The sequence below is a fragment of the Leuresthes tenuis genome, unplaced genomic scaffold, assembly GCF_036924035.1.
Source record: "Leuresthes tenuis unplaced genomic scaffold, fLeuTen1.0.hap1 SCAF_21, whole genome shotgun sequence".
Classification (NCBI taxonomy): domain Eukaryota; kingdom Metazoa; phylum Chordata; class Actinopteri; order Atheriniformes; family Atherinopsidae; genus Leuresthes; species Leuresthes tenuis.
In genome coordinates, this window is record NW_027325375.1 from 6,135,285 (window position 1) to 6,150,246 (window position 14,962).

A 14,962-nucleotide genomic window follows, 5' to 3' on the forward strand; every position below is an offset into this window, starting at 1 on the left:
ACTTCTTTGTTTTCCCGAGAGAGAAAATGACTGAACTTTCTAATAGTCTGAACTGCAGTCTGGATCAAGATTTAACCTTTTAAAAGAATTAACCAGTTCCCGTGTTTAGAGGGTGCCTCAAATATCAGAGAACACATCTTTATGGTTCCAATGTTCTGTATTTAAAGAATAGCTGCACATTTTTGTCTGCCTCAAGATTCAATAAGGATTAACCCGTTAACATTTCGATCCATCTGAAGATACATCTCCATTTCATTTCACAATGACCACGGCAGGATTTAGGACTCTTTTTAGATGAAAACAATAACATTACAACTATATCATTTTGATTAAGTATTCATAAATTGACAAAGTATTCAATCTCAATGTCATGTGTCTTTAAGTAAGTACAGTGACTGTACAAAACAGGGAGGGGGGGTAATAAAGAAATACCTCTTTTTTCTGTGCTTGAAGCAAATATTTGGGTGTCTCACACTATAGTTCCTTCATTAAACTGAACATTGTGATAGAGGATGCTTCATGTGAGACACCCAAATATATATGTTCATTGGTGTTATTAACAGTCTGTGGTGCTCGTGTTAACAGCTTGGGCTGTTCAACACATGACTCCGATGAGAATATTGTGCATGGCTAAACAGCAGAGAAGGTTCTGCAGTCTTATACTGTAGTAACGTAAGATTAAGAACAAAAGATCTCAAAAGAGGCAGACCGTGAGGAAGAGAAGGGCAGAATGGAATCAATCGGGTCACTCCACGCCCCTAAAATGATGCCAATGAATAGAGGTGTAAAATAATGGAGGAGGACGGAGATGATGTACCATCTTTCACCGTTATTTTGACCAATTCATGTCGTAGACATCTTATTATGACCAAGGGAAACTACGGTATATAAATTTTTTTTTTTTTTTTTTTTTAAAAAAAGCACATCCCTTTAATTTGACTGTAGAGTGCAGGTAGGGCTGTTTCTGCAGGGAATCGGCAGCTCGCAACGCAGCTTAAACAACTTCAACAGCTGTTTCTCTACAACCAAATATTTCAGGTTCCTGCAAAAAAAAGATTTTTCAGTAAATTAATATAAACCAAAATGAGCAGAACACAGCTCCACAACAACGAGTGCAACCTTTTTGTTCCACAGAGGCCGTTAATTGTTGAGTGTACACTACAATTTTGTCTATGCTTAAAGTTCTTGGTCATGTTAAATGCTTTCAAATTAACCCGCTGCCAACTGCACTGAACGTCAGGGTATCGCTTTTCTCACTTTTTGTACAACATACAAATTGGGGAGTACAAAGAGGAATGAAGGAGTGAAACTGAATCCAAACCACGGCTTCAATCAACAGCAGTGCTGACAGAGGCTTTTATAAAAAAATTGCTTCATCACACAGTCAGCCACACACGTATCATGTCAAACTATGAACAGAAATGTTTCCCTGTTAGAACTTAAATTGTCTTGCATTAATTAAAAAAAATAATAATAATTTTGGCCCCTACATACATATTACTTGCAAACATTTTAAAACGAAGTCCCAACTAAGTCATGACATATGGCCAAAGAAGCTTTGTGAACGGGACACATCGCACACACAAACAGTCCCCACCCGAACCTCCACCGAGGGATGTTCCATTATCACCAAGTCCAGACACAACACTGAGGCAGATAAAAGCAACTCGAGTTGGGCGTCTGAGGACATAGACTCTTAAGAAACAGCTGACATTGTGTGTGTGAAGCATGGGGGGGAGAGGAGCGATAGAGTGACAATAAACGCTGTCTGCTTTCTGTTTTGATATCTCCAGAACGCTTTTCAATCACTGTTTACCGTTTAAACTCCCCATTACCTCATGTGAACGTCAAAAACTATGTGAACATGAACCGTTCTACAAAAATCCAATTAACATAGCTGGTTGGGGGAGGGGTGCACTATAAACACTTCACTCTCGTGCGCTACAACGCTGACACTTTCCAGAGGAGCTTCATGTGAGAACTCAAATGTCCACAACAGACACATTTGCACAGCCGGCTCTTCAGCTCATCGGTGGCTCAGATAAAGGAGGCTGTCAAAGAACAGCGTGTGCTACTTATTCCTGCTACTTCACACCATCTTCTCCCAAAGAGGAATTTGGTCATTTCTCTGTAGAATTCAACACAAACACAGTCATTAAATCTAATCTAATATAAGTCGGGAGGCTTATCCTGCAAGTGAAACAATGCGATTCCCCCAGCGTACTTTCTGCATTATTTCCTACCCCCTGTGCACTCTTAGGAGCCCCTCCATAGTGTTTCATGTTGAGAAAACTTCATTCTGATCATCTCCAGCCATCCACTGATCACTGGACAAAGTTTGCATCTGATTCTTCAAACATTCAAACACAGACTGTGTTGACCCATCTTTGGATTTCCACTGTTGGTGCAACACTGTGGCTGCAATGAACACGATTATGGAGCAGCTTACGCATCACTCTGCTTCCACTGGAGCAAATGCTGGTCACCCCATCAGGCAGGACAGAGGTGCTTAAAGAGGTAAACCACACAAATCCTCTCAAACACAAAAATACACCAGTCCTTTATTAACATTTTGCCAAAAATCAACGTATTCACTTTCAGCCAGTCAAATGTTTTCTTCTACCGTCATAAAATCCAAGTTAATGTGATGTTCTGTTGTTTGCTCTAAAAACAGGAGTCCCACTATAAATATTAAACATTGTTTACACAGATGACAATGCGTGATATCGTAGATATGAAAAAAGACGTGGCAATTAACAGCAGTGGGAAATCAACATTCTTAAAAAGAAATACGATTAAAAAAAAAAAATCCTCATTTCCACAAACCAACCAGGCTAAGCTCAGCTCGATGCATTTCACAGCTTTTTTCACTATGTCCTTTAACGTTAATTTCACTATGAATGTAGCCCATTAAGTAAAAAAAAATTAATTAGCTTTTGTCTGCAGCTCCGCTTGACGTTCTCGTTTGTATTTTCGAGTTTAAAGACAAAAAATGCTGCATTACATTTGAAACTAGCTGAAATCATGTGAAAGCTTGAGTGGCATTCGTGTAATATTCTCCCTCTGCTGCAGGTTTCAGGGTGGGCTGCATCAGCTCGAGTAATTTAGAGTTTCTCCCCAAGCTAAAAGAAAGACAATCTTTGTGACTGAAGGGTCAAACCTCAGCTTCAACACAGCAGCACACATCAGGCTGCATTCTTCACAAAGGACAAAAAGAAAAGAGGCTGAACAGGGACTACGACTGGAACACTGGACGATGGGTGCTTTACGCTATGCTACCTTTAGTGTCCTCTCATTTCTCATACTGCCTGGTAATCGATCTTCCCGAGCCATCATTGAGGATCATCAAATCCCAGAAATGCTCCATGAATTTTTGCTCTCGCATCCTCTGTGGAAGGAGCGACAGCACTGGTAAGGACAGCGAGAGACACATCAGCTTAATGAAAAACACCCGATCTCTGGAATGAAATTTGTTTTTCTCTCCAGTATCTGCAGCAACACACAGCCCCTCATATTTTTTTGGACGAGGGTCTATTTTCAGCCTAAATGCTGCTTTTCTGTCAGCCAGCAGCAGCAGGTGTCACAGCAGGACAGGAAACTAACGGGCTTTGCCAAAGTGGCTGCATTTTGCCTGCAGTTACAGCTAATTCTGTATACTGGACAGAGATCAATTGTAACATGTTTCACTCAGTAAGATCCTGTTTGCAACTAATTGCCTTTTGCTACCACCAAAACTGCCGTGAGAGTCAGCTGACAAACTGTTCTCACCGAGGTGCCGGAGTTTGCAATACTCAGGAAAACACAAAAAAAACATTAATTGACAAAGCTGCAGCTAATGAAACTAAAACAGTCTAAAGCTAAAACCCATTAAGGAAATAGCCCATCAATATTCCATGAATGAGGTCACATTTACCCACCTCAATCAGACTGACAGGAAATCAGCTTGTAGACGTTCCATCTAGCAGAATGCAAAAAGTGAAAGAGGCCCTATCAGCTTGCAGCTATGTGCAAACAAGTCCCACACTGTTTTCCATACATTTTAACAGGCAGCTAAATCCAGTGTGGTCACATCTTATAGCCTTAAACTGCTCCACATGACTAAGATGTTTCCTCAAAATATCAACAACCAGAAGCATGTTGCTTTAACCATCATGTGGGCTCATTATGTCTGGACAGAATGTTGTGGGATCCTTAAGTTTTAGACTTAGTCTCAAATGGTTTCCGACAATAAATCAAGGCCTCCCTGAACTCTGTATGGACAGCCGGAGCGTCTCCCCATGTACTCCAGAGGTGCATTCAGGCATCAAACCGTTCAATTTTCTTAATCAGTCTTTGATATAGAAAGTGGTGTGTGGTGATAGTGATGCTGTTTTTAATGCCTGTATAAGCTACAGGTTTTATATCACACCGTCACTTTTATAGATATGTGAGCCTACGTGCTTTTTTTAAAATATAAGCTCAGGCATGCTCGAGCCTGAGCTTTTACACAGGTTTCAGTTTCCTCTTTTAAATTACATTTGAAGTGAAAGTTTGGCCATCTGAAATTGTGGCACTTCTGAGCTTTTTTTTTTTTTTTTTTTGCTTGTTCAAATTCAGTCTTCTTGCACAAATACAGTCACAAAGTAAAACTATGAACCGGATTTAAAACTTTTTCATCCACTCAGCTTGCACTCTTATCTGAGACAGGACTGTTGTCCAAGGCCAGACAGAGAACACACGATGGACTACAGACTATTGGACCATTGCTCTACCATAATTAGATTTATCCTCTTATATGAATAGAATTTCAACCAAAAGCTAACTTTGATAAACATTTTAGGGGAAGCACTTTTTTAAAGTCACAATCAGAGTCCGTCTTTAGAACATTACTATAAAGCAATATCTTTACAATAAACTACTGAAAAGAAGCAACTGTCCAAAATTACACAACATTATAAGACCCTCTTCAGCCCAAAGCTCAAAATAAAGTGTTCCAGTTTACTGTTTTTAAGAACAAATAACTCCTGTAAAACACTGCTGCACAGTGTTTGCACACTGGTCTCACAGCCTGCCGTACATTGCTCCTCATGGTCTCAGTGATGCCTTTCCCACCTTTGACCACAACATCTTGTTAAAAAAAAAAAAAACTTGGAACATACCATCTGAATCAAGGGTACTGCTTTGGACCCTTTTAAGTTCAAATAGATGCGATAGGTTTGTTAATGTGTCCTCCACAGGTGCCAGTGCTGGTTATGGTATCCCGCATGCCTCTGGGCTGGAACCAGTTCAGTTTTCACTACAAAATCTAACCATATAGCCGCTCTGGACGGCATTGCCCTGGGTTCCACTTCTACTGCAAGTAAATTTTTTACTGGCTTAATATTTTAACTCTCACATTAAACATGTCTCTGGAGTGGCTGGACTGCATAACATCACTTAAATCAGGAGCATCTTGTCCCTTTTCATCTTGGCTGGGTGTCCAAGTATTCTCAATATCTTTCAGTAGATCAAAAACACTATGGCCACAAAGAGAGATTGCATTTCTCAAGTTTAGACTTGAGAAAGTCTTGAAATTTAGAAAAGAAGTTAAAATGCTTTGACCTATGAAGGATCTCACCATTCTCCATCACACCAAAAGAATGCTTGGCTTCCGGTATGCAGGTCTACATATTATTCTCAGAATTTCCAGGACTAAAATGGGAGGCAGCGCCTTTCATTTTCAGGCTCCTCTCCCATGGAACCGGCTCCCCGCTCGGGTGTGGGACACAGACTCCCTCTGTGCTTTTAAAACTTACCTCTTTGGGAGAGTCCATATATAATCCACCGATATACCTGTGAGCTTATTTCAAAAGATATGTTTGGATACCCATTTCTTTTACTTTTAATTCCTGCTGTTATTGCCAAATTATTGTTTTTACGAGTGGTCTCAGTATTTTTCTTAAACTCCTTTTTATGTTGAAGTCATCCTTCTGCTCCACAATGCACTTTGGGAAACACAAATGGATAAGTTTCACATAGAAGTTATTGGCTGGGGAAACCTGTAAACATGTTGAATGATGTGCAGTCCATCTGCATGGGTTGGGTTGCACCATTGTGCCGGCGCTCCACATTTACACTTATCTGGTGCACCCAAACAAACCAAAACATATGCGGAGAACCTCCACGCCCATGACATGTTAGTGGCTGTAATGTTACAGTCTATGTTGCTGTTCATAAGATGTGAACCAACCTGCAGCTTGTGTGTGGAAATTTGATCAGTAGACTCAAAAATATTTGAGACTAACTGCCTGATCGCTAATTGACCCACTGGTGAATTTCTACTTTTCTTTTTCTTTAGTGGGAAAGACTTCAAAGCTTTACCTCTCCAACTTATGATTAGATTCTTAAACACAGACTAACACATCCAGATAACGCGGTTAGGGATCTAATCCTTCCTGCATGTTCATGCCCAAGTAGACTCAAATGGACCTGGGTGCACATTCTCCACAGTTCAAGTGAAAACAGGGAGGTGTGTGTAAATATCAATGCAACCAAATTCCCAAGAAAGGGCTAAAAACATCAGAAATTGTTAAAATTAGCCCATTAGGATCTGTGTCAACCTACAGTCATTTAAGGCATTTCCACATTACCACTGTGCTCTAACGAAATCTTAATTTAAGAAATGACCCACTCTGCTGAAAACATAGCTTGACATCAACTGTACACGAAAACATGGTGACTTTGGCTTTGTATAAACTGCAAACACACAAATGGTTTGGGAATACTTTTCTACAGACATGCAACCAACAAACCTGGTTACCATCTGTGTTTACAAAAAAATAAATAAAAATAAAAAGATCATGGATACAGACCTTACCCTGAAGTTTACCATAGTTACACATTATTTAACACTGCAAACAAACCAGCTGCCACACAAATGGACAAACCAGAAAGCTGACAGAGCACAGTTGTAACAAAGATGACCTGACCGCAAGACAGCCAGAATCCAAGAAAATAACTCAATGTTGTATTGATACAGAACAGGGACCTGTACCAAGTAAACCCCACAAATAAGACTTTGATTTCAACTAGCAGTCCAGGCTGACTCCATTGTGTATCCTGACAAAATAAAACATTATGGTAATTTGTGTGAGATCATGCTCAAGTAATGATGACTCTGCTTGCTAGCTTCCATGCTAACGGTGGCTAGCAAGGTGCACAAGCAAGTAGGAGACAGGGTTGCTCTGACAACACACACACGACGTGCCATTAACCTTACAAAACATTAAACAGTCAAGCTGTCTCACACTGGACACCCTGAACTGTCACACTGCTTCTTTTCCAGCCCAGTCAGTCAGCGAACTAGCTAGCTACCGAGCAGCAGTCATGCCTTTTTCTCGGGGAACACGTGGAGTGAACACGTGACGTCTCATAACAAACCTGCTATTTTTTGGCGATTAAACGAGCATTTGTTACAAGTTGGCCGATGTTACAGTGCGGGGAGCTTCCACTAAAGAGACTGAGATGTTAGCATATTTTGGACACCGTAACAGAAAGAAGAACATGACCACGTTAACACTAACATCTGAATGGGAAGGGCTTGGCGACGGACTAGGCCAAAGGAGAGTCTGTGAGCTATTGTTAGCTAGCTAAGCTGCTACACAACCGACCATGCTTACGACTTTTCTGATAACTGATGCAATGAGAGACAAGGGCGGATATTTCCTTAATGTCTGACGTGGCTATATGCCCTAGATTACTCAGATACTCAATTAACAAATATATAAACAGAAGTAAATACCTCTTTAAATATTTGGAAAGACAGTGTGTGTGTCTGCTAATAACTGTCCCGACTAGGTGGTTTCTAGACATGAGACACAAGAGGGAGAACATGGTGATGAAGAAGATTGATCATGAAGACACACGAGCCGTTTGCAGTCTGCAAAGAGAATGCACGATGACACTGCTGAAATTAAGACGCTAATAATATAACCCAATAAGGCCGAGTAAATGCTCGCACTAGCATAAAAACTTCATGCATGCGGTTTGTGAAGAGTGGTGACACACGCAGAGCAACTCCACAACAACTGCCCGACATCAGACGTTGTCTGAGAGCTACATCTTTAATGTACACCCTTACATTAACGTTAAAGGACAAACACAGCGTGACTGACAAGCTAATAGTAAAGACTTAACTTTAAACCTTGAAATAATCACAAAAACCCAGACCAAACATTGGACGTTTTGGAGCATTTGAACTTTTTTTTTTTTTTTAAAGGGTGTGACCATTTGTGCGGTCAGCAACCCATGAACCCCAAGAATAGCCTTCACTATGAGGAGGAGGGGGCTTTAACTCCAAATATAACCAACCAGCGAGGAGCAACAACAGGACAACCAGAGGTAGCTCTTGCTTTAAATGGCTTTTTTTGGTTCAATAAATGATATGAGACCCTATAAAGGCAACACGTTCGTCCTGTCTTACCAAACCTAGACGGACAGACATCACTACAACATGACAGTCAGTAGTTGAACACATAGGGAGGATACAGACCGGTGTGTGCTTGTCCATTCACGCTGACCACGGTCACCGCATTCATTTTCCTAGTCCACGGGTTCACCTTGGGCGGGGGAGCTTCAGTAAACTCCTTCCTGCCACTGCCTGAGACACCCTCCTCGTTCTGCTTGTCTTCGCTGTCACAGCAGTCTTTGCTCTGCTCTGTCGCCCGTGTGGAGGTCTGCTCCTCCGTACCGGTGGTCCCTCCCTGTTCAGGGCTACTGTCGGTGACACCCGTCTGCCGCTTGGCCCCGTCGCCCCGGCCGCCCTCCTCCTCCCTCGGCTCGCCGCGGATCACATTACCGTGCTCCTCCGCTTTGGCAAGCGGGTTGCTGGGCAGGAGAGCCTCCACCTGAGTGGCCATTTCCCACCACCGTGTTTCTTACCCCCTCAGGATTACCAGTCCTCCCCCCCGGCTGACTTCGCTTTCAGTTACAGGGAAATGTGGAGTTGTTCCGTGGGTACTGCCGCTCCTCTGTCGCCCCGAGACCAAAGCAGCTTCAGCCTACGACGCGGAGCAGTCAGCGCAGGGTTTAAACATATAAAAAATAAAGAAACGTGTCCGAGGGCCTCTTAGGATTACAACCTTATCCCCACCACTAGCAGCAATATGGATGATCCCCACCACGCGATGAGGGGGTGCGCGCACGTACGTTGTGGAGGGGGAGTAGCCACGTAAACGCAAGGAGCGCGCTTTAGGGTCAGGTCGAGATGGTGCTTTCAAGTAGCACTCGTCGTAAAATACCCTCTTAATCTAACGTTAGTCGTTTTTCTTCTTTTTTTAAGGACTGAAGCCACAGAGAAAAACAAAGACCAAAATACTCATTATTCATGATTGTAAAGAATATTTTTTTTTAAATCATTTACTGTGTAGTCATGGACTTTTGTCCATGTAACTGCTCTTAATATACAAACAGCAGAAAACCATCTACTAAATGTTGACATTTAAATGGCTAATGACAAGTAACATGTTTCATTAAGCTATTGCACACGAAAAAAAAACCCATAAAGACACATATAGTTTGCCTTTAATTGTCTGTGAAAAAGTAAGAAATAATCATTTAAAATCAACTTCATTCTGTGTTTTTTTTTTGTGCAATTTGATTTCTACCATCATCTGTTATTGAGGGCATGGTTAAGTTTTGTAACGAGTCAGACACACAAAATAGTTTATATAGCACACAATCAGTAATTTTATCAAATATCAGTAAGAGATACACATTTAACAAGTTCTCATTGGGTCATCATTCTTAATTATGTCTATTTGTAGTTATGATGTGGCAGGTTGTTTCATCTTTATCAGTGATCTAACTGATGATTGAATGATGATCTAAATAATCCAAATGAGCAAATCTAATAGCAAATACAATAGTGTGCATTGCGTTTGGATTACTGTAATTCTTTGTATATAGGGTTCCCTGCAGCATCTACAGAGCGTCCAAAACGCTGCAGCCCACCTGCTGACCAGGACAAAGAGGCGCAAACCCATCACCCCTGTCTTGTGCACCCTTCACATGCTCTTTTATTGATTGTTTTTAAGTGTTTAAACTCTATGGGCCCGTCTTATTTAAGTGAGCTGTTGCACTTGCCCTACACTCCACCCAGAGCCCTGAGTTCAGCCGACCAGCTCCTGTTGGCTGTTCCCAAAGACAGGCTAAAGACCAGAGGTGATAGAGCCTTCTCCGTGGCAGCACCCAGACTGTGGAACAGCCTCCTGTTGTCTGTCAGGTCCTCTCAGTCTTTAGGTCAGTTCATATCCAGACTGAAAATGCATCTCTTTTCCCTGGTTTTCAGCACTAGTTGAAATGGAGGTTACCTTGGCTTGCCACTTTTATGGTTACTTTTTGTGTTATTTTATTGCTAATTCTATCATTAATTTTATTTGTGACTATTTTATCTGTGATGCAGTTATTCTGATTGCTATTTTATTGGTGACTTGTTAATCTGTGATGCAGTTGCTATTGTGAAGCACTTTGTTCAGCTGAGGTTGTTTTAATGTGCTATATAAATACATTTGAATTGAATTGAATTGGAAAAATATAAGACAAAAACAGAGCTTGTACAGTTCTAACAATCTTGAAAGTCATTATTTGGACTGAACACCTTTATTCTTCAACACAGCCTTGAACAGTCTTAAACAAACTTTCTTGTCATCTCTTTAAATAGTCTTCAGGAAAAGTTCTCAGGTATTTCCCAGGTCCTGTGTCAGATCTTTGTTAATTTTCTTCTTGTTTCTTAAGAACATCACTTTCAGATATTGTTAATCTGCTGTATATATATATATTTGCCTCTTCTTCTTTTGTACTCTGCTTGTTCAGTTTCCTCAATTCTCTTAATTTAGGACACACTGCGCACCGTGCTTAGAAATGCCCTCAGGGTTTAGTTCTCCACAAATAGCACCTTGTTAGTGCAAAAATATTATTAGATGTTTATGTAACTGTTATCTCTGGCATCTTTTATAGATGAAAATAAGCAAATGGTAGCAAACGACGTGTCTTGATGACAAGCTGCTATTAACAAAGCACCTAAAGATAACATTTTAAAATGTTTAGACACAGCACTGGTTCAGCTCTTGAGTTTTAGGTGCCCTATCATGTTTAAAGTCTTCAGCTCAGTGTTAGGTGGTTTAACAAAGAAACAAACTAAAAAAAAAAAAAATTCTATAAAAAAGCTCAGGTACAAGAACTAGACTTAATATGAGTGAAAAAGCAGCCAATGTCCAAAGCTAAACTTTAAAAGATCGTCAGAAAGCCTGGATAATTATTAATGAAGACCATTTTAAAAGATAACAAGAAGTGTGGCCGCTTGGAGGCAAAATATAAAGAAACAAAGGCTGGAGCAAGACTTTAGCATGGTGCTGAATTGAACTGAATTGGAGTAAAAAGTCTAATTCATATATAAATAGGCCATGAAGGAAAAATAACTGCCAAATATAAAGTTAGTTGGACAGGAAATATGAATGAAAGTTTTAAGGATGTCAATTATTCAAGACAGTCTACTTGGGGAGTCAGTCATTCCATTTAATATTATCTATAATTTCAATGACTTGTTAGTGAGAGTGTTCAAAAGTACATTGGGGGGATTCATACCACAGCTCATACAGGATGGCATACACCCAAACAATAATATTTAAAAGAAAAGCAGTGTGTCTTAGGTCTTTTTTTGGCACATCACTGTTCAGATCGACTGTGGTTCGCTGTTACACGAATGTTTTTTTTCCGACAGACATGAACGCAGCGCGGATCCCAGCGTAATGTTGGTCTCGCTCTCTGGAGCCGTCCACAAAACTCCCCAAACTTACTATAAATAATTCTGGCCCTTTTACCGCAGATGCCTGTTTATACAACCTCGTGAACATGAAGTAACATTTGTTTGCACCTCACTTGTGTACTTAATGTTTTTGTCGTGTCTATCATCTGCTAGAGAATGTGGGTAAAAGGTATGGAAAGCCCTCTTCATGATCACACTTTTCACACGTGTCCAAACCGGAGCTGCACGTGTGCACCCAGTCCCTTAATTCTCTATTCCCAGAGAATTTCAGCAGTTTTCCCCCCTGAAGGTTCATATTTTGACCATAGCCTGTTGGAACTTTAAGTCTGTGTGTGGGTTGAATCTGAGTCTGTATGTGGCATGTGTCTCCAGTGTTATCCTGTGAGTGGCCCAAGATTAAAGGGCATTTTTAGTCTGTCTGATAAATTATAGACATAAAGGTTCGAGTCAAACTTACCAAACCGTGCACCATTAGACACTAATACAACGTGTGTGGAAGTTGAGAGAAAGTTTGGGAGTGCGTATTTTTAGAGAAAGAAAATGTTGCCTTTTGTCGAACACAGACAAGAAAATGGCTCTAGAAGTGTTCCTTCACATGGAAAACACTAAAAGAAGTATAATTTGATTTAGTATAACCCACCACCTGGTTCTGCTTTGTGAAACTACTTTCAACATACATTTTCCGACGTACAAATTTGTTCCTTTCAAAAAGTGTCAGTCATTTTTCCATCCATCTATTTTCTGTACCCAATTCAGGGTCGCGGGGGAGTCTGGAGCCTTTCCCAGCTGCCATTGGGTGAGAGGTGGAGTACACAGAGACCAACAACCACACACTCATATACTTCATCCATGATTTCTCACTACTACGAACATCTAGATCATAGCTTTTGTGGGATTTTGCTGAAGTGTTTTTTTTAACCTACTACCACCACCTTGATTTGGATTATTTTTCATTAAAAAACAAAACCATCAGAATTGTACAGCTAAAGTCCCTGTTCCCAGTAATCATACGGTCCTGTAAAAATAGAAAGTACACATTCTTTCAATTCTAATGCTTTACATATCAAGATATAGAAAGAACTTTGGTCCTTATCAAGTTCTCAAACTAGATCAATTTCACCTCAGATGAGCACATGTCATATTACATTTTTTTATTATTTATTAAACAACAAAAAAAGTTAACATACAAAACAGTGTGTGAACAAACCACCCACACTGGTTCCATAGGAATCAAGAAAGTAAGAGATCAGGTGCTGCTCATCATATACGCTTGATTAGTTGATCATCAGCAAGTGTGAGCAACTCTATAGAAGCAGACATCCGCAATGATCTTAGAGAAGCAATTGTTGCCGCCCATCAATCTGGGGAGGGGGCCATTTCCAAACTATCTGAAGTTCATCATTCAGCAATAAAAAAAGATTTTCACAAGTGGAAGGCATTAAAGACAGAGCAAAGCTCAGAGTTAACCCTGCAGTTAACCCAAGAGCTACATGTCAGACTGCACAGGCCTCTGTTAGCATGTTAAATGTCAAAGTGCAAAACAGTACAGTTTAAAAAAGACTGAACAAGTATGGCTTGTTTTGAATGGTTGCTTGGGGAAATCCTGTATAGCAACACAGTTTGGCTGATTTCCAGATTCCATGAAGGGTAAATCTTTATCTTTCACCTTCCTGTGTTCTACCAGGTTTCACAAATGGCAAACTTATGAGAAATGCACCATGTGTGCCTCAAAGTATACTGTGTTTAAATAAAGGGGTGCAGGAGCTTCAGGTGAAGCTCACAGGAATTTACGTTTGTCACAAACAAAAGCCTAAAATATGCTGCGAGCCAGCACTGATCATGGTGCGTGGGTAGTATAAATGGCCGCATTGTCATGAAGGCGTAGCCTTATTAGCAATGTATGAATGACAGGTGTGTGAACGGGGTATGCACGAGAAAAGTGTACTGAGAATGAAAACCTTTGAGATTGAGCAAAAAAAAGAGTTAATTCCATGTATAATCATTACACTTTCACACTCATTTTGTGCAACTCTTCTTCAAAGCTGTGCCAAGAGTGCCAGCTTAATGGCAGTGCTATCATATGATGAAATCCTCATTCCTTTTTGAAACAATAAACACATTAATGATCAAATGTGAGAAAAATCCTTGTGGTTCATAACATTGTCATTTTCTTTCAGTTCAGCAACATATTGCATGCATTTTCCATTTGGGAATCTTTCAGTCTCTCCAGTTATTGACCTTGTCGTGAGTCCAGTTCATCACATGAAAACCCATAGAAAAAAAGAGTGCAGCAACACAACACTGAGAACCTCCCACCCCCACCTCCCCTTGCCCTCACTGATAAGGACCAAAACCCTCCTGCAGAATGGGGTGTGGCAGACAAGACAGAACCAGAATCCTTCCTGTGGCTGCTGTCAAGCCTCTGGCTGTTACTCACATTTTTAATCATATGACCCTCAGACAGTCTGCATTACAGCTGAGAAACCAAATTGTTATATATATATATCTGCGTGAACTCATCGTAATGACTTTAAGCATGTTGGGGTGTTGATGGCTGCATGTACATTGCAATCTATCTACATGGTGTGAATTACTGTATGACTTGTAAAGACAGTTGCGGGCTAAATAAGAATATTTGGTATCCAAAACCCAACAGTATTGAGAATTTGAGATAGGTAGGATCTGCAGAGTCCTGTTAAGCTGCCTTAAAACATTCTCTTTTGTGTGGGGTGTTGCTGCACCCATTTCCATCAATTTCCTTTTTTTTATGTTGTTACACAAGGACTAGTATTTTCAAATGTGATTCTGAACATGGATAAACCTGCTAAAACATGCCAATTAAATCCTTTCCCTTATCAAGAAGTTCCCTGGTTTAAGTTCAGTGCTCTGAGGGTTATAATGTTTTCAGAACCTGTTCAGCAACTTGACTACTACGACTTCCAAGGAGACAACCTTGTATGACAACACAAAGATATGGCATTACACTGTATTCTACAGGCTGTGCTGGACCACCGTCTCTGATAATCATGAATTTCCTCCCTAAGCTTTTATACACTGGTCAAAAAAACCCACTAACACCTGCTTAACATCACAACATCAACAACAACACCTGTTTTTTGAGTGCCAAGGGAAAGTATTTAATCAGCATTTAGCCCTATGTCAAATTATTCTGCAGTTGAG

General features: G+C 40.5%; 1 protein-coding gene across 5 annotated transcripts in view; it reads right to left on the reverse strand.

Moving 5' to 3' along the window:
* larp1 (La ribonucleoprotein 1, translational regulator) overlaps positions 1–9,159 on the reverse strand; it is a 43,262-nt gene extending 34,103 nt beyond the window's left edge. For 4 of the 5 annotated variants that reach the window (XM_072374875.1, XM_072374873.1, XM_072374874.1 and 1 more), the window contains exon 1: positions 8,510–9,158. In XM_072374875.1, the coding sequence (XP_072230976.1) occupies positions 8,510–8,876 (367 nt within the window). In that variant the 5' untranslated portion in view covers positions 8,877–9,158. Of the gene's footprint in view, positions 1–8,509 lie in introns of all 5 variants that reach the window. The other variant, XM_072374876.1, reaches the window with a different exon arrangement.
* Between the last annotated feature and the right edge of the window lie 5,803 nt (positions 9,160–14,962).